A 20,804-nucleotide genomic window follows, 5' to 3' on the forward strand; every position below is an offset into this window, starting at 1 on the left:
TGCGAAGCTAACAAGCATGTATGGTAACTTTTTGGTTTTCTAAGAAAGGCCTACTTAATTTGAAATGAAGCATTGTTCAAATATCATTTAACACAAACAAATATGGCAACCAGTTTCGCGAAATAAGACCAAGGCCCCATTAGTCTCAAAAACCATAATTGATCACCCCTCATCTTTTGCAAAAGCATCCCTGATCCCGGCACCCCAGATAATAAATGGTAATATGGCAGAAATTAAACTAAAATTTCAGTCAAATTTCTCTACCAGGCATCTGAAAATTTTGTTTATGGTATAGATGCGTCCTCTGCAACTAGTTAATTATAAAACAATATCTTTTGCAACTTTTACTAGTGTACAACAGTATCATCCATCTAGAGAGTATTAACTATAGTGAAAACCTGAGATCTTCGTATAACAATAGTCAAATAAATCTAAGGCCAGGTACAGTTGCAATTAATTTCTGGATATACAAGCACAAACGTAACATACTTCTTGCATTAATATGTCAGAAATTGCAATTAATTGAAGAGTTGAATTCAGTTTGTACGTTAAAAGATGGATTTTCTACTAGTAATTGTAACTCAGTCTTGTCGAGGGAAGCATGGAGTTTCTACCATCTTTAGTATCTTGTAGAAGTTCACAGTTGGTTGTAGTTGGGATCTTTGCTGCTTATGCTTTGTTTGCCTGTTTTTGTGTGCATGGTAGTATTTTCTTTGCCCTCTGTAATTACTCTTTTTTTTTTTTTTTTTTTGTAAAATTGGGCATTTTTATTAATAAAATTGGGCATTTTTATTAACTTGTTCCAGTATTTTGTCACAAAGAGCTCAGAGCATCATCAAAGTTGAAAGTGGTAAGCACTTGCATGACCCCCAACCAATTGCATATCGGGAGGTCCGACTTCACAAACAATTTCATATTTGGAGCTTCAACTGCTGCTGCACAGGTACGTGAATGTTTATATAGTATATAAAGACATGGTGTTATAGACCGGAGTCATCAAGTTTATAATATAGGCTTTTATTGCTGCAGATTGAAGGATCAGCGAAATATGGAGGAAAAGGAACAAACATTTGGGATTACTACCTTCAGAAATAAACAGGTTCACTCACTGGAATCAATTTCTAAATTGTTAATATATCGTATTCGTATTCATATTCATAATAGACCTTATAAACATTAATGCAGCTATTATAAGTATGTATGTAGTTCATGATTAATAGTATTTAATTTTCATTTTCAGAAAAGATTAATGATGGTAGTAACCTGGACATAGCCATTGATTCATACAGGCGCAATAAGGTAATTTATCCACCAACATTTCTCAACCATTAAGTTGCGTATTTAAATTATATAACCATGACATAATAATTGTCTAATATATCGATGCTGCTTTCAATTTTTAGGAAGATGTAAAGGCTTTGAAGGACCTTGGAATAGATTCTCACAGATTTTCCCTTTCCTGGGCAAGGATTCTACCCAGTTAGTTTATTTATGTTACTTAATTCAGTATATAGAAAAAAAAAAAAAAAAACAAATATTTGTTGTGTAGATGGATCATTGAGTGAAGGAGTGAACCAAGAGGGCATCAATCACTACAACAACCTCATTGATGAATTACTTAAAAACGGTAAGACAACCCTAATCCAGTATAATCTTAATTACTTGTAAATATATATTTATAATTTTTTCTATTTTAATCTATTAATGCAGGCATCATTCCGTCTGTCACAATCTTTCACTTTGACCCCCCACAAGCCCTAGAAGATAAATATGGTGGCCCTTTAAATCCTTCATTTGTGTAAGTATCTATGTTTATAGATTATGGTGAATACACATATGAACTGAATGTAACTTTGTTTTATCTTGCAGAGATGATTTCATTGACTATGCTGAAATCTGTTTTAAGACATTTGGAGATAGAATTAAAAATTGGATCACAGTAAACGAGCCAGTAATTTTCTCAAAGTTTGGTTATGACTTGGGATGGATTCCATCAGGCAGGTGCTCAGATAGAGGATTTTGTCTGGAAGGTAATTGATCCACTGAACCTTATATTGCCGGCCACAACCTTCTACTTGCCCATGCCACAGCTGTTAGGCTCTATAGAGACAAGTTCCAGCCAAACCAAGGGGGACAAATTGGACTCTGCCTTGAGGCACACAATTATGTGCCTTATTCCAATTCATTTGAGGACAAAGCTGCAGCTAAAAGAGCACCTGACTTCGAATTGGGGTGGTCAATATATTGATTTTGTCATCCTTTTTCTAATTTCATTCTCTGGGCTGGGATTATTAATATAATGTTGATTTGTTTATTAGGTTTATGGAACCACTTGTGCATGGAGATTATCCGGAAAGTATGAAACAATTAGCAAGGCAGAGGCTACCCGTTCTCACTGCTGAAGAGAAGAAGTTGGTGAAGGGATTGTTTGATTTCATCGGTATAAATTATTAAACCGCAAGGTATATCAAGAATATTCCCATAGATTTACATGCCCCAGGAGTCAGCTTTAATGAGGATCAATTCCTAAAGTTAACTGTTAAGCTTAAGTTATCATATCTCACTAAAATAAATCAGAAAGAATGAAGAAATAAACTGAATGCTGCAGCTGTTTAACGTATAGTTTGCTGTTTATTGTGATTGTGGCAGTGGAGAAATATGGAGTTCCTATTGGTCCAAAGGTGCATATGTGATCTCAATTATCCTCCTTAAATTTTTCCATCTTATTTGAAGACTCTTATGCTATAAGCTTGTTTGCTCTTATTTCATTTTTAGGCCCAAGGGAGCTTCTTCATTTTCTTTTGTCCTGAAGGATTGCAAAAAGTTTTGATATTTATAAAGAAACATTACCAAAACCCTAAAATATACATTACTGAGAATGGTAATTGGAAATCTTGTTGCTGTTGTTTCTTTCAATGATTTTGAAGTCATTTTATGGCATTAAAATTTGTTAATCATTGCATTGCTTTAATGTATAGGGGTTACTGATCGAGGACAGGGATGATAGCCGTATGCTTGATGTTGCTCTTAAGGATCCACATCGAATTGACTTTGTTGTTCATCATTTGTATTGGATCCATAAGGCAATTGAGTAAGTCATGAGGGATAATATGTATTCTAATAAAATTTTTTAGACTAAGGTAGTATGATTTCTGAATTGGTTGTAGAAACTAGAGAGGAGAAAATGATCAAAATAAGAACATATGAAAACATTGATTCTAAAAGTAATAAACTTGTTTCTGTAACTCAAATTTACTTCTATTTTTTTTTTTTTTTATCGATGTCAAAAGTACTTGTGAAGTTAATCTAAACAAACAGTTTATGTTTCATAAAACTAGCTATGCAAGATTAGTTTATAGGGATATCTTGTCACTAATCATGCTGCAGGGAAGGAGTGATCGTGAAAGGCTACTTCTATTGGGCTCCATTTGATGATCCTGAGTGGCAGGAGGGCTTCTTTGCTAGATTCGGGCTTTATTACATTGATTACAAGAACAATCTCACTCGTATCCCGAAAGACTCAGCTAAATGGTTCCATGCTTTCCTCAAAGAGATGAATTCTGGTAGCAAGATTAATCTGTTGACTTGTCTCCAGAAGATCTGTTATTGGCAACGTTACAAGCACAAGAACATAGTAGAACTATGCTCCGTAAGCTGTTGCATACGTAGTAGCCAAATTGTGGAATTTAAAGTAAGTTTTCCGCATTAAGAAGTTAGTAAAACATACGACTCACGTAAATGGTTTAGTCAGGATTGTTTGTAATGGTTAAAATAAAAATACTTCTATGTCAAGAAATCATGAAGGCATGAGCAAGCAAATCAACCTCTTCTAGGGAAACCGTTTGGAGTCAATTGAACAGGGATTTATTTTTTCTTATTATTCCTGAGTAATTTAAATATGCTATCATAAGTTCCAACATCATTTTTGTCATCAGACCAAGTGGCAGTGTTTATTCAAGCAAAAATCTTCTTAGCTTGCTACTGCGAATATATGGCTCTCTGTCATCTCATGTGATGTGATCATGGATTGAGAAATCTGCTACCAGGAATTCTGATATATTTGGAGAAGCATTTCTCTTTTGGCCCCAAAGCTGGAGCGGACAAATTGCTTCAGCTCCACAAAAGAAAGACTGATAAATTGGCTCGGGCATGAACAGTTTATCCTCTTCATCTAAGCAACACTACACTTTGGGTTGGAGATTGGACTGTCATTGGCAAACAGAAAATTATAGCATGAACAAAATGCTCTACAAGATTTGAATACAAGAAAAATTTACAAGTCAGTTACAGATGGCATACAAACTGAGTACAGACAGTGATTTTTCTTAATAAATGCCAGTTCTATGTTTACACATGCACTCAGGCACAGGATAAGCAGTCACATCTCGGTCTCTCTTGTTAGTCCTGGGTTCCGGCTGCCCCTGAGCTCTATTGTGCAGCTTTCTGATTATGATTCCAAATTCTGCATCAGAAATTGAGGAGTCTTCAAAGAATTGAATCATGGCTCGCTTGTTCGGCTTTATGTGCTTCCTATGACCCACATAGGCACGGTGACCCTGTCAAGTTAAAGAGTTAAAAAGCAGGCTAAGAAGTAAGAACCACATTGCATGGTTATGCGCATGGAAATCAACTTTGAAGGAGGTGAGATTTGATGATAAACACGTATTGTTTGCACTCCAGAAGTATAATGTACCAAAACAATTTGCAGCAATACTGTAGTATCGGGAACAACTTGTATTACATACTGCTGTGTCTTTATTCAATAGCTATAAACAGTAATAAGTGGAGTGACTGGACCTGAAAACAGTTGGGAGTTGTACATGAAAAATCACTAGCATTTGCAACTTAAAGTTTTACTTACCTGCAAGGCACGACCCATATTTCCACCATGGGAAGGCACAAAGACATTACTGTTTAGTGAGACAATGTAGTCAACTGCAGCAAGAGCAGAGGACCTGTTGAGATATGGTGAAAGTTCAGCTTCTTGTGCCAACCTCTCCTTTCTCACTAAGTTTGGAAATTCTGCAGCAAGTGGCTGCAGTGCCCTTGGACCACCAAATGGCTCTCCTCCAGCTATGTATACTCGTGCACAGCCCGGCACCCCCAAAGCCTTCAAAAACCTGTACCAATATTATGTTCAAGTGCCTTATATCATAGCCCAATGACGGTAAACTAAAAAATTAGCCCCAGTGTTCTGTTTTTACCTTGCTATCTCTAATGCATTAAGGGGACACAGTCCAGCAAGTCTTCGCTGAACGTGGGTCATGTTCAGTTTAGCTGTGAGGTATTCAGGCTGATATTGCCTAATTTTGGCAATAGTTTCATCATATTCTGAGCCTAAACCAGTGAGACACCCGGTTCTGACCCATACATCCTTCTCCAGTCGGAGATGGAGGGCGATGTACGGACCTTCAATCCACATTCTCCTCGCAAGCCGATTCCCAAGTTCCTGAATCGGGGCTGCAAATCTTAATGCATGGAAGGCCACCTGCAATACAAAGGGGTAATGAAAAGATTACTTTCTAAATCTAATTTCATGTCTGCTAATTAACTTCCGAGTGTACCTTACACCGAAGCTTCTGCAGATCAGGTGGAAGATTCTTGGACAGCTTAGAATCTAACCCTTTTAGTACAAGAACACCTACTTCATTCAGCTGCATGAACCACCAAAGTCAAAGTAAGTATGGCAACGTGTTTGAATTGTAACTTCATAGGAAATTTAATACTGCTACCATTTCAATAATTTATAGTTTAACACAGAAGTATCGTTTCAAGATAGAAACGCAAAAAGGGCATTTAGTAACAGAAAAAAGACATTAGAAAACAATATTTCCTCCCATACTTGTTTGAAGAATCTGGCACGGATCCAAAGTGGAGAAATATTGTAAGGGAGCTGGTTTTCAATGGACTGTCTCGACATCAAGTGTGTGGAGGGAAGAGATGACACAACTCGTACATCAGCTTGCAAAGTCCTCTTGAAGTGTTTAAAATCAAAAATATCTGAAAATTCACTGCAGTTATCATGAAAAAAAAAAATGATTTAATTAATTATTCATAGAACTAAACACAAGTATCTAAAAATGAAAATTTATGAGAATCAACATTTTTCATTTTCAAGTCCTAAGAATTCAAGAAAGCATATAAAACCCTGAAATATAATTCTTTCTTGATCGTTTGAGCTAATTTTCACTTTACAATATAATTTTCTTTTTTCCCAGAAAATTAAAAACTGACATTGAGTTTGAACAAATTCAACGAATGTTCTCTCTACCTTTCATCTTCCCAAATGGCATTAACCTGCAAGACTGGCACAACCAAGGCTGCTTCGAGAATCCTCGCCATCACAACAGCATCAACAATCTGATTCCTCTGCTGGTTCAATCCTCCTGAAGCCACCACCACCAAGAACCTCTTCTTCTCCTTGGAAATCTTGGCAGACTTTCGTCTATATCCAATACTGAAATCCAAGCAAGGCTTGTACCCTTCGCCGTCCGGTTGCTCCCAGAATTCCCTCTCCTCCTTAGTCAAATCGCCGGCCACAATATGAGTCGGTAATAGCATCATCACACTGCCAGCCAATCTTGGCTTATCATCCTCAATGTTGGAATTAGTCGAAGAAAGTGAAGCTAAGAGCATGGCGGAGTGTGCACAGAGCGAAAATGGTGCAGAGGTAGAGATGAGAGAGCAAGTTACTGGATTATCTTGATAGGTCTGTATCATGTTAAGAATGAAAATACCCAAGAAACTGAAAGTAACCAAGAGTGAGAGAAAGAAGAGCGTCAAGGTTTGTGGGGTAAAGAATTTCTGGTGGTTTCTTGGGCTTTTCTTGGGAGAAAAGAGGAGAGAAGTGAATTGAGAGATTGAGAAAAGGTGAAAGATCATGAATGGTGATGGGGTCAATGTGATGAATGAGTTCTTCATGCTCCTTGCTCTCGCCATTAAAGCTTAGCTTTGCTTCAATTTCTCATTACCCACTGTAACAAATCTCTTAATGGGAATTTTAGGTCAAAACTCTCAAATCAGAAGTTTCTTGGAGGGAAATTGTTGGGGAAAAATAAAGGGTATTTAGTTCACATGATGTATCAATAGAAACGGCCGTTATAGAAGTCATTCCATTTTCGGGGAAAAGGGCGGGTGATCGCTTAACTGAAATATTGTTGAAATACCCAAATCACCCCTCAATTTCCTTCAAGAAAATTTATTTATTCTACATTTAAAACGGGTCGTTTCAAATGGCTCCCTTCCTTGATCCTCAGTCCTCACATAATACAGAGCGGGCATGGGGGAGTTTGTAAAAGAAATGTTTTTATTAAGCATTTCTAATGAAAAATTGTATGATCCCAAATTACAGTACGGGTATAAAAATAGATGAATGAAGACGAATACTAAAATTAGAGAAATGTCACTGCACAAATTAATATGAATATATATGTTATTCCTATATCATTCCATTGACAAAAGATGGATGGTTGTGTATTTTTATAATCATGATATTATCTTATTTTTTCAGAACAAATTAATGTAGTAAAATGGCTAAAACTCTGAGGCAAAGGGTTGTGCCCAAAACTAAAAATACTACTTCTATAACGGAAGCGCCAATAAAAGATATGTAAAAAAATAAAACTGAGCAGAATTTAAACTAAAGAGAATACACAATTTTACGAGGTTCGGCAAGTGTACTTACATCCTCGGATCATGATGACCAATTCACTAATTAGGAGGATTACAATTGTTAGGAAACTCTCACTTAACAATTTAAAACATTCACTCCAAACAAACATGTAAATGTTTACCTATTTGTGGGACACTCAAACTAAAGATTAATACCTCTATATATAGCTAACAGAAGCCTTGACCTTTTGTTAATTAGGAAAATCTCACTCCTTCATATAGCCAACCAAGACTTGACTTCTTAGTTTGCTAAACAATTGGGATATAAGAAAAAAAAAATATTTTCCAATATTTAGTGTTTGAGCCATATTAATCAACACAAAGTTGCTTTCTTAAAGAGAGTAATAATTATTCATGTTAACGCCTAAAAATGGCTCATGGCGTTTATGAGTACAGACTGCTGTGAGATAGTATAGTAACATGGTGATTAGTGGCGGTTATGTAGTGGTGTTGTGGTGGAAGTCTTCTTTGAAGTAGCTAGAAATCTCTTCTGAAACGGTTGAAACCTCTCAAAAATTAACGAGAAGAGAGATTAGAAGCTTAAGCCGACGGAGGTGGTCGCTGACATGCGCTCTTTGCCGCTTAAGTCAATGGAAAGTTCAATAGACAAAGTCCTTGAAACTACAATAATGGTGAAAAATGGAGAAAAAGATGATTAAAGCTAGAATTGTTTTAGATTGAAATAAGAGAACTTGAACGAAGTTACCTTAAATAACAAAACATACTCTTTTATATAGTGCTAAGGTTTTGCTATCACCCATTTGATCTAATCGTGAAGATAGATACATGAGTATTCTTTTGGCACATTAGGGCAAGACCACAAATATCCTATTGCCATCTGTTTTAGCTCTTTGCAAGTTGGTATATATGTGCACGTCTAAGGTGATGATGCATGTCTCCCAAAGGAACTATCTTTCTAAGGTTAATAGAAATGTTACCTATCCATTGAGATTGTGACACCTGGAGCTTGATTTATCTTATTATAACATTAGCCAGTCCACCACTTACAACGCAATTTTTTTCTTTTCCCCAGCTTATTGAGGAAGCAATCCAGAGGAGTTCTTGTTTCTGCTGACATGGCACATGCTCTACACCCAAATTATATAGTATGTGGTTCTATATATTCAAGATTTGTTATGCGGATAATTTCTTTGATTCCATTGTGGTAATATGACAAACATGAAGATAATCATCAGCCAAAGTTTCATGGTGGGCTCGTCATCAAGCAGAACGCAATTCAAAACTATGCCACTAATGTTTACAGCCTTCATATTGAAGGAGATAGCCTTGAAGCATAGCCTTCCTACCTAGGTTTGTTTTCGCTTTTTAAGAATTTTTTTGGTTGTTGACAAGTTTTAAAATTTAAGGATATATAATTAATTCTGATAAAATGGGAACATCATTATGTTGGGGTGTGTAGATTTTTTAATTTTGGAATCTTGGCCTTTAGCTCAGGTGACAAAGTAGGAATAAATTGTTAGCTTAGAGTTCTCTTCAAAACCAGGAGCTTCATTTTATATACAAGAGTTCTAAAATTCACGCTGCTAAGGAAAACTTATAGGAAATGGTAACTCAATTATAGTATAAGTATCTCAGTGGATCTCTTCTTAGGTTACCAAATAAATTTTATCACTTAAACCATAAATGTAGCAAAATAAAAGTTGTAAAACTCGTCTTGGCAAAGAAATTCAGGCTCAAAGCTATAGTTTGTTTAAATTTAAATTGCCCATACGTAAAATCCTGTGTCAATGTAACATATATTAGCTAGTAAATCATCTGATGTGCTCCTATATATGTTATTGTCAATGTGTTGTATTAGCTATTGCAGTTGGTACTCAGTCATGTAATCGTATTTGTAAACTTGAATCAGGTTAGGGTCATGTGTAAACTTGAGTTAAATTGATGTTGGTATAGTGGTGTATTATGTTTTTATGTTTTGTATAAAAGGTGAGTCCTTTCCTTCGTTTATAAAAGAGACGAACCGGAAACAAAGTAGAGAGGAAAGTTTCAAGAAAGCAATCTCTCTCTATGTCACTTGATAATCAAATGACTAGCTCAAGTTACTGAAGCCCTTTCATCTCACAGTCCTCCGTTCCAATCTTTGATGGAGAAAAGTACGACTTGTGGTATGTGTAAAAGTTCAAACTTTCTTTTATCTCACTTGATTTATAGGATTTAGTAGAGAATGAGTATGATGAACCCAAATCGAAAAAGAAAATTTCAGAAGCTCAAGGACAAAACCCAAGGAAACAGAAGCAAAAGAATGAACGTACGTTCGGAAAAATTCAACAACGAACTTCAGATATAATCTTCCCAAGAATAATGGAAATAACCACAAGAAAAGAAGCATGGAAGATTATCCGGATTGAGTAACAAGGGAGCGATAAGGTACGAGTGTGAAAGATCATGAATGGTGATGGGGTCAATATGATGAATGAGTTTTTCATGCTCCTTGCTCCACCATTAAAGCTTACCTTTGCTTTTAATTTCTCATTAGCCACTGACTGTAACAAATCTCTTAATGGGTGTTTGAGTTCAAAAGTCTCAAAACCAGAGGCTTCTTGGATTGGAAATTATCGATGAAAAATAAAGGGTTTTTAATTCACACAATTTATCCATAGAAACGGCCGTTATCAAAGTCATTCCATTTTCTGGGAAAATGGCGGGAACGCGCATAACTGAATATTGGCTGGAATACCTAAATTACCCCTTAAATCCTCCCGGAAAATCTCTTTATCATACATTTAAACAAGTCGTTTCATGATCCTTAATGTTTGTATAAGAAATGTTTCAATTAAGCATTTCTAGGAGAAATGAAGATGACAAGTAAATTTAAAGAAATTTCTTCTGTACAAACACGGTCTTCCAATTATCATTAGTAAAGATGAACATTTTTATATTTTATAATAATTTCTAATTTTCTTATATGATATTATTATCGATACAATATTTATTAGAATTATAAAATAAAATAAAAAGCAGTAAAATGGATCAAATTCCGGCAGACTTCCGTCGTTAAATGGAATATTAATGGGTCATGACTTATGGGCCAAGCCCAATCCTAGATTCCTAATGCTGAGCAAAACATTATTCATCTCCTTATTCCTTAAGCTTGACGCAGAATCGGATGCTTATACAGTTAATACTCTCCGTATATAATAAAGATCGACAAGTACGACGACTCTCCGAAGTAAGCGAAAGAGTCAATCAATCAGAGGCGATGGCACAGACAGAAGCTAACGGTGAAGAATTGAGCTCCGTAGTCTCCGACTTTCTCCAATTCTTAAACGCATCTCCGACTGCTTTTCACGCCGTTGGTAATTTTTGTTCTTCCATCTTTTTTCCGTTTTGTTCCCGACAAAGACAAACCGATATTCGATTTTATATAATGTATTTATATTTCAGATGAGGCAAAGAGGCGTTTGCGAGAAGTGGGGTACGAGCAGATTTCAGAGAAGGAAGATTGGAACTTGGAAGCTGGAAAGAGATATTTCTTTACCAGAAATTATTCCACAATCGTCGCTTTCGCAATCGGAAAAAAGTAATGAAATATCTTTTCATTCTTAGTTTTTTACTCTTGTTTTTGTATCTCTGTATCGGTTTTCTTTTTCTCGAAGAAAGTTTTGGATACATTTAAGTGAAGTAAGTAGTTTATTCTTTCGAAACGGTGATGTAGAACAAGAAAATAAAAAAGAAGAAATTTTGGCGTTACATTTGATTTAATTCTTTCAAGTTTCTGATGTGGAGAGATCTATGCTTAGATATGTTGCTGGAAATGGATTCCATATAGTGGGTGCTCATACCGACAGTCCTTGTCTAAAGCTGAAACCTGTTTCTAAGGTGATTTTTTCGTATACCTTTGATTTTTTTTAATTTTTTAATTTTTTCTAAGTATTAAACACTCGATATATATCTGAAATGTGAGCTATCTTGGAAAAATATTGACTTAGTTTTTGAAAGTGCGTGGATTGGCCAGGTATCGAAAGGCGGGTATTTGGAGGTTGGTGTCCAAACATATGGAGGTGGTTTGTGGCATACATGGTTTGATCGTGACTTGACAGTTGCAGGACGAGTGATAATTAGAGAAGAAAAAGATGGTTCTGTTTCTTATTCTCATAAACTACTTAGAATCTATGAGCCCATAATGCGAATTCCTACGCTGGCAATACACTTGGACAGGTTCTTTTACTAGATGAAACTTTTTGTTATTGAGTGGCTTATTTTGTGGTTGACCAATCTGTTGGTAGTTTTGATATAGCTTATTTATACATGGGTTTCTGTTATTTCATGCCTTCAAATGGACTTGCTCAACAGAAACCTAAATAGTTCAATATTTTGTAAACAGGAATGTCAATAGTGATGGATTTAAGCAGAACACTCAGAGTCATCTTCTCCCTGTCTTGGCAACAGCAATAAAGGTAATCTTTTTACAGCGTAATTGTTCAGTGCATACTATTTATTTCATGTGCCTCATTTGTTATGTGTTATAGTGTATATTCTCTGTTTATTATTATGATTTGAGGAATACGATTCTATCTAGCTAGTTTCCAATTGCAATTTAAAATTTGATTTACGGTTAGCTAGGTTCAATTCATGGTTTAAGGCCGTTATGAGGCAGTTGTTATTTATTAGAAGCTGGAATAAACTGATCTTAAGTCATCATGTGCAAGAATACATCTCATTTTGTCTTTAGATGTAAAACAAGTATAAAATAATTACGCATATTTTGTTGAACTCAAGACCTTTAGTTGCTTCTTTACTCACACAGAGTTATATCTGCAAAATAATTAAAATGATGGAAGACCTTGAATAGGGGGGATTCTGAGATTTTAACTGCATATATCCTATAATATGCCATTCTTGGAATTTCTGCACAAATTATGATCATTCTTGATTAATAGATGAGAAGCTGTAACTTAAAAGATAATGATCTGGGTACAAAATCCTCAGAAACTTCAGGGAGTAATGTCGTAAAGAACTTCTATGTAATTTTGTAATTTGTATGCTTTAATTTAAAATTGATCTTTTTGCTTATTTATACATGAAATGACCATATATATATATATGCTTTAATTTAAAAGATAATGATCTGGGTACAAAATCCTCAGAAACTTCAGGGAGTAATATCGTAAAGAACTTCTATGTAATTTTGTAATTTGTATGCTTTAATTTAAAATTGATCTTTTTGTATATATATATATATATATATATATACATAGTCAGTTTTCTTTATTTGGTGGGTATTAGTTCTGTTCCTGTTATCTACTATTGGAGTTATTGCTACTTAATTGTTGATAATAGGGATAATTGAAGTTCCCATGGTTGTGATTTAGCTAAAAATGTTGAAGTCTTTCAGTATTAACTTTTTCCTTTCCTTTCTTTTCTTTTCTTTATCTCTTTCTCTCTCTCTCTCTCTCTCTCTCTTTTTTTTTTTTTTTTTTTTTAAATCAACAATCTACTTTTTCACAGGAGGAGCTTAATAAAGTGGCCACAGATAACTCTAAAGAAAAACCAACCAGTAACAGCTCCAAGCATCACTCAGTTCTACTACAGGTTAATGATTTTGAAACTGATTTTTTTCATCATTTTTTTTAGTGGCAGATGAATGAGTTAATCTGATGATTTAAGTATTGTTACTCTGTAAGTGGATTTGGCTTTAGAATTTTTACATTAATGGTGATTTCAGTATTTTTCTCCTTTGTTCATCAGATGATCGCAAGTCAGCTTGGCTGTGCAGCAGATGATATATGTGATTTTGAACTGCAAGCATGTGATACTCAACCAAGTATATTAGCTGGTATTAAGAAGGAATTCATTTTCTCAGGAAGGCTCGACAATCTCTGCATGTCATTTTGCTCTCTTAAGGTATGAGCTGTTTTGTTGTCTGTGTCTTCCTGTGTCAAGATGCAAGCGAGAGTTTTATGGCTGAGTTTCTATTTTATGCCATATTTTACATAATGTAGTGCCCTATTTTCATATTACATTAGCAAATCCTTGGGCTGCCGCAATTTTAATCCTGAACAATTTATTCCATCTGGTTTTTCATTGTTGATTTATGAGATATAAATTGCTTGAAATTGTTTGGATTTTTCTTGTTTTGAATTCTCTATAGTGATCTGGCATACTTGAATTTAATTCAAGTGATTTTCTGGAGTAGCATTTCTCATTTGAACCTGGTTTGGCTATTGTCAGACATGTAAGCCTTGGTGATTTTCTCAAATTCTTTGATGTTAAGTTCTGGTATCATAAGTTTGAATCCAGCTTGGAAGGTTACTAATATATGGACAAAATTGCAAAGTTTTGTGTTATACCTGTAATTTATAATCTGGCATTATCATTTTCTTAAATTGTTAATTTCTTTTTGATTGTTCATTTCATATTATACTCCAGCTGTTTCTCATTTGTTCATAAATTCAAATTCAGGCGTTGATAGATACTACATCTTCTGAAAGCAACCTTGAGGACGAGACTGGGGTTAGAATGGTGGCATTGTTTGACCATGAGGAGGTTGGATCATCCTCAGCTCAAGGAGCTGGGTCTCCTGTCATGTTAGATGCTTTGGCACGAATCACAAATATCTTCTGTTCAAATACTAATGTGGTATGCCCATTTTCTTGGTCTGGGTTTTGCTGAAATACTAATTATCATGATGCTTCAGAAGGTGGTTACTGACTTGCCATTGGATGCTGCATTTTTTTTTTGGTTGAAATTTACACCAATTTAAAGCTGGTTATCCGATTTTATGTCTAATTTCTGTATATGGATCCATAATTGATTCAGCAAATCATAACATTCATTCTTAGCTGTTATGGTGTCATTTGGATCCTGCATTTGTGATATTGGGATCAAGAAACACAACTGAGGTTGAATTAAAAGAGTTTTCACCCTTTTCTCCGACTTCTGGTTTCTAGTCCAAGCTTTAATTAATAGGCATACTCATCCTCCACATTTTATGCTTTCATGCTGTGATGTTTCTTTGATCTAGAACCTCATTGTTTTCAGCACATTTTTTTTTCAGCTTATTCAGAAAGCAATCCAGAGGAGTTTTCTTGTTTCTGCTGACATGGCGCATGCCCTACACCCTAATTACATGGTATGTTGTTGGTTGTATTTAGAATTTGTTGTGCTTTCTCTGATTGCATAGTGATAATGTGCGATTATTTTTAGGAAAAACATGAGGATAATCATCAGCCCAAGTTGCATGGTGGGCTCGTCATCAAGCACAACGCAAATCAACGATATGCAACTAATGCTGTTACTTCCTTCATATTCAAGGAGATAGCCTTGAAGCATAATGTTCCTACTCAGGTTTGTTTTCGCTTTTTAATAACTTTTGGTTGTCTACAAGTTTTGAATTTTAAGGTATATGGTTTCTGATAAAATGGAAACATCGTTATGTAGGCTGTAGGCTCAAGTTATAGCATGATGTCTTGGAATCGTCATATAAATCTTGAGTTTAAATGATAAGAATTTAAAGAGAGAAGGAATAAATTGTTAGCTTTTAGAGCTCTCTTCAAAATGGGAGACTGGAACTTCATTTTACATGTTGGAGTCCTAAAATTTGTCCTACCAGGAATTGTGATAAACTTATAATAAACATTGGATTATGCTTTCTGTGCAATTATTATTTTGAAATCTAGCATGTCATCACCATTGACCTAGAAGCTCTCTCTTGTTGGATTTTGTTCCTGTTTCTACACATCATACAAGGAATGAGAGAATTGGGGGGAAATGATGTATAACTTAAAAGAACTAGAACACTTTTTTATTGAAATGGAAGCTGGAAGTTGCAGTGTAAGATTTTTTGTTAGGTAGATAAACTGATTATCTCCGGAATTTTGCACGCGTGCAGGAGTTTGTGGTCCGCAATGACATGGCTTGTGGTTCAACCATCGGTCCCATCTTAGCAAGTGGAGTGGGGATTCGTACAGTTGATGTAGGTGCACCACAATTATCAATGCACAGTATACGAGAAATGTGTGCCATTGATGACGTGAAACATTCGTATGAGCATTTCAAGGCGTTCTTCCAAGAATTTACTCAGCTTGATGGCAAGGTTACAGTGGACATATAGGTTCTAAGTTGCAGTAATTCATGCCAGTTCTTGTCCCAATTTTCAGATTCGATGCAGGCATGGTTTGATGTAATATGTGATACATGTGATGATACCATTTGGTAAATTATGCTTATATACTGGGAATGGAAAACTATTGGATAAGTGATGGAAACCCCTTTCTATTAAATCAGACTCCACGTAATCACACACGGGAACAGTGCACAATATAGAGATAAGACATGATTTAATGGAACCCACATGGTATATTTCATATATGTATTCAGAATAACAATGGAATAGCAGTAAACAGAGACGAAATAAGGCGATAGAATATGGATCCTAGCACTTCGAGGAGCTACGGACCTGCCAACCAATTTCTAGAATTTTCTCAATTGCCCCCACTCTCTCACATTCTTTTAGTTATATACATTTCATCTCAGTTAGACAATTCCTCTAACTGCCTACCTTAACTTTCACACTCTTTACACCCTTGCCCATACCACAACACACACCCCCCACCCCCGAAAAGTGACCTTGTCCTCAAGGTGGAAAAGTGAAGAAATTGAGTGTTGATGACTTCAAAGGGTTCCCAAGTCGCTTCAAAGGTAGGGAGATCTTGCCAATGTATGAGCACCTCTTTGGAGCCATCAAGAAGGGTCTGCATGGCTAAGACTTAAGCTGGTTGAACCTGGAGTTCCAAGTCTTCTGTGAGAAAAGGGGGTAGGGGCTAAATGGGGACTAATTTGTGAAGACTGCGATTAAGCTGGGACACATGGCATACGGGATGAATGCGGGCTACAAGCGGAAGTTCAGCTTATAGGCCATTTGACCGACCTTCTCTAGCATGGGAAAGGAACATGAACCTTGGGCTAAGTTTCTCATTCAAATTTTTTTGCCAGGACCTGAATTTGTGGGGAAGCCTAAGGTAAACCTGGTCACTGGAACAAAGTTGAATCTCTACGTGGTGGTCTGCTTGCACTTTCATGTGGACTTGAGCACTTTCTAGGTGTGCTTGAGTTCTTGGAGGATGGCATTGCACTCTGAATTTGGTGGTTCCGTCCTCCCCCAGGGAGGACATCGGTGAGCTTAAGGAGGGTAAGTGGGTCACGACCATTAGTGCCTTGAATGGCATCATTTGGTTGATCGTGTAAGTTGTATTTACCCAAACCCAGCCCAAGAGAGCCAATTCGGCCAGTGACGGGGTTGAGAACTGCAAAAAATCTCAATATGCCTCCAAGCATCTGTTCACCACTTCGATTGGTGTCCATTTGTGGATGGTAAGCAGAAATGAACTTCAAAGTTGTCCCTGAAACCTTGAAGATTTCTTGCCAAAATTGACTCATAAAGAGTCTATCTCGATCTGAGATGATGGACTTTGGGAACCCATGGAGTTTCACAATCTCCTTCATAAAAATTAGGGCCACCTCCTTAGCATTATAAAGGTGGGACAAGAGGAGAAAATGACTATACTTGGTTAATCGATCAACCACCACCAGGATAGTATCAAACCCTTTTGCTCTCGGAAGACACCAATGAAGTCCATCATTGAATCATCGAACACTTGAGATGGAATAGGTAAAGGTTGCAGAGCCTGTGGGCTTAAAGGCAGAATGTTTGTTGACTTGGCAGGTTGTGCAAGTTTTAATAAAATTCTGAAACATCATGCTTGATTCCTTCCTAATAGGCCACATTTGCCATTTGTAAGTCCGAAAAAAAACCGAATGACCCCTCCCTGATGGAATGAAAAAGCCAGCAACTTACTAATAAACCTAGATCCCTTGGGGAAACCATCTCCCTTTGTAAAGTAAAGAACCAGGCGTAGTGAGTAATGGTGGGCTGTGGAGTCCACAAGAAGGTCTGAATAATGTTGGAGCTTAGGGTCACATTGGGCTTCATTTGCCAAATCTTCATACTCATCAAACTGAATTACTGAAATTGAATTAATGGTGGAGCTTTCTCACTTTTGGACAGTGGTCAGCCCCCTTGTTGGTGGCGCCCGGCAAATATTGAATATCAAAGGGAAAACCCATCAGCTTGGACAACCATTTTTGTTGCTCCGGAGTTTTAACCCATGATCTTGGAGGAACTTAAAATCTTTGGTTAGTTTTGATGATGAACTCCTACCTAACAATATGGATCCTTTGTGTACTGCAAAGACAACGACCATTAACCTCTTTTCATACACTATTTCTGTTTGGCTTGGGGGAAAAAGCCTTACTCAAGTAAGCTATGGGGCGTGATTGTGGACTAAAGCCGCACCAATAACGTGGCTTGATGCATCAGTCTGAAACTCAAATGGGAGCTGAAATTTAGGGCTGCTAGGATCGGGACAAAAGTCATGGATTCCTTGAGTTGTTCAAAGGCTGTGTGTGCCTCATGGTTCCAAGTAAAGGAATCCTTTTTGATAACATGCTGAGTGGTTGTGCGATGCTTTCGTAACCTTTTATGAACTTCGGTAGTACCCTTGAGACCAAGAATCTATTAAACTCTTCACATTTGTTGGAGTGGGCCAAGAAACAGGCTTATTTTGGGTCGGCTTTACCTCTTTTGCCGAGATCACATGGCCAAATATTCTAATTTCTCCTGCCCGAATAAACATTTCTTTTATTCACTACCAACTCGTCTCTCCAAAATCTGTGAGGCTTGTCGAGGTGTGCTAAATGGGACTCCAATGTGGGCCATATATGAGGATGTCGCGAAGAAAACCAACATGAATTTTCGGAGAGACAGGTTTAAAGATCGTATTCATAAATGCCTAAAAGGTGGAGGGGTATTTGTCAAACCGAAAGGCATTACAAGGAATTCACAATGCCCTCATGAGTTTGAATGCCATTTTTGGGACGTCCTCCCTTTAACTCTTATTTGGTGGTACCCTGACCTAAGGTCCAATTTAGAGAAAATGTTGCTCGCCTAATTCATCTAACAACTCTTGATGTGGGAATGGGGAATTGTCCGGATGGTTATTCTTTGAGGCCTTAGTTTACATCGAACCTCCAACTCCCGCTTTCTTCTGACTAGTAATACTGTGGCAAAGGGGCAGTACTTGGTTGTATGATCCCGCCACCATCATCTCTTTTACCAACATTTCTATCTCATTTTTTTTGGAAGTAAGGTAATGTAAGTCTAAGTGGCTATATGTAAGTCTAATGTTGGGCTCCCTCTTAAGGATATGCATGGTCGTGAGATCTTTGGGGGTAGTTTGAAGGTTGATCAAACATGTGGGTGTATTTGGCTAGTACTTGGGTCACCTAAGGTCTTCCTCCTCACCTTCTGTTCTATTTTTCTTCCATCGAACAACATTACCAAGAACCCTTCCCTTGTGTTGCTAAGGACAGTACATGGCTTAAGAGATACTATGATTTCACCAAAGAGGGTCCCCCGCATCTTACTTTAGCCCCATCCATTCAAACTGCATTGTCAAATTTTTCCAATTGGCACATACATCGTAAGTACTCAACACGTAACTGCCAACACAACACAGCACCCCTAAAGCAAATGGGAAAAAATCTTGACAAGTGAACCCTCGACACTTCTAACTGCACTCTTTTACAAACTCCTTCACCCTTCACCGTCACCCCATTACCCACCATAACCCAAACACTTCCCTTTTTCCACCCGGATTTCCAACCCTTCACTAATTCATGTGAGATAAAGTTTGGGAAGCCCCACTGTCAACCAGGATCACCCCATCCATTTTCCCAATTCGCCCCATAATTTTGCGTTTTACAGAGGTAAGTCCAACTATAAAATTCATTGAAAATGTTAAAGGGTTACCTCTTGAGTGTGTTTCCTCTCGTGTCCGAGTGTGTTCACTTTTCTCAGAGTCATATCCCAGCAAGTGATTGCAAAGACTTGCTCTAACAATGGTGATTTGGTCGAATTTTTCATCACACCTAAAACAAAGTTCTCGTTCCTCTTATATTGAATATTAGCCTCTAGAGGCGTCGAAAATTCTCTTCTCTAACAATAGAAGCTCTCATCCATTGTTTTCTCTCTTTTGTCAGGCGGTCAATTTGGGGTAGAATGAAATGAGTCTAGGTTTTTTGTCGGTTGGGCCACCAAGGGTCTGTGACTTCTGGGTGATGGATATTTAGAGTAAAGTCTTTAACCCTTGGGCTTTAGTAAACTTTGGCTTGCATCTATCTAAAACCCAATTTTTTCCTCCACCCTATGGGCCTGCTCCATGATTTCATTAAGTGACTTGGCCTCATCAAAGCAATTAGCCCTAATCTCCTCCCTAAGCCCATTGACAAATACACCATAAAATTTCTTCACCCAACTCCTCAACCGTCCGTGTGAGCCTCAAAGTCTTCTTGTACTCAGTCACAGTGGATGTCTGCTTTAGAGCTACCAGAGCCTCATGCGTAGAGCCTTGGAACGATGGCCTGAATCTGACGATAGAGCCGCTTTAAATTCCCTCCACAACCTAATGGTTCTCGTGAATCAACTCATTGGTACTAATTAGTGCTTTCCCTCCATGCACATGGCGGTAGCTTCACCATCTCTGATTCCTCATAACGATTTATGGAAAAATAGTGATCTGTCGAAATGTCCAACCAAGTGGTCATCTCTATTAAAAATGGGAGTTCAAGCTTCCTGACTTTCTTTCCTCCTTCCTTGTGTCACCACTGTTTTCCCATCCTGTCTCTCGGTCACCTCTGTCATTGTGATTCTCCAAGGACTATGAAGCCTTCTCCTTCTCCTGATAATGCTTTTCATCCCTTTCTTCCCTCAACCTCATTAACTCTCGCATCTCTGTCAGATATTCTTTAACACTTCCCAAATCAGTCTTCATTGAGCTCATGTCTTCCTTAACCGATTTCATTTCTTTTTCCACATTATCTATTTTGTTCTCCATCTTTGATTTTACCATTCCCAGCCAAGCTCTGATACCAAGCTGATGGAAACCCCTTTCTATTGAATCAGACTCCACACAACCACACACGGGAACAATGCACAATATAGAGATGAGACAGAATTTAATGGAACCCAAATGGTATATTTCATACATGTATTCAGAATAACAATGGAATAGCAGTAAACAGAGATGAAATAAGGCGATAGAATATGGATCCTA

General features: G+C 37.1%; 2 protein-coding genes and 1 pseudogene across 2 annotated transcripts; 2 read left to right on the forward strand and 1 right to left on the reverse strand.

Annotated features, from left to right (window-relative positions):
• The first annotated feature begins 600 nt into the window (after positions 1-600).
• On the forward strand, positions 601-3,148 carry LOC116111441 (annotated as a pseudogene).
• A 1,177-nt stretch (positions 3,149-4,325) lies between these two features.
• On the reverse strand, positions 4,326-6,951 carry LOC116111580 (O-fucosyltransferase 37). The gene is made up of 6 exons (XM_031397745.1): positions 6,272-6,951; positions 5,843-6,011; positions 5,565-5,654; positions 5,205-5,488; positions 4,862-5,120; positions 4,326-4,556 (listed from the first exon to the last, which is right to left on the reverse strand). The coding sequence occupies exons 1-6, from the start codon at positions 6,937-6,939 to the stop codon at positions 4,326-4,328; spliced, it is 1,701 nt and encodes a 566-aa protein (XP_031253605.1). The 5' UTR covers positions 6,940-6,951.
• Positions 6,952-10,776: 3,825 nt separating this feature from the next.
• LOC116111478 (probable aspartyl aminopeptidase) lies at positions 10,777-15,922 on the forward strand. Its single transcript, XM_031397656.1, has 11 exons — positions 10,777-10,988; positions 11,077-11,212; positions 11,433-11,511; positions 11,648-11,850; positions 12,017-12,089; positions 13,141-13,224; positions 13,381-13,536; positions 14,095-14,271; positions 14,690-14,764; positions 14,839-14,979; positions 15,524-15,922. The coding sequence occupies exons 1-11, from the start codon at positions 10,799-10,801 to the stop codon at positions 15,743-15,745; spliced, it is 1,536 nt and encodes a 511-aa protein (XP_031253516.1). The 5' UTR covers positions 10,777-10,798; the 3' UTR covers positions 15,746-15,922.
• The last annotated feature ends 4,882 nt before the right edge of the window (positions 15,923-20,804 follow it).

This window comes from Pistacia vera, unplaced genomic scaffold, assembly GCF_008641045.1.
Source record: "Pistacia vera cultivar Batoury unplaced genomic scaffold, PisVer_v2 Contig1191, whole genome shotgun sequence".
Classification (NCBI taxonomy): domain Eukaryota; kingdom Viridiplantae; phylum Streptophyta; class Magnoliopsida; order Sapindales; family Anacardiaceae; genus Pistacia; species Pistacia vera.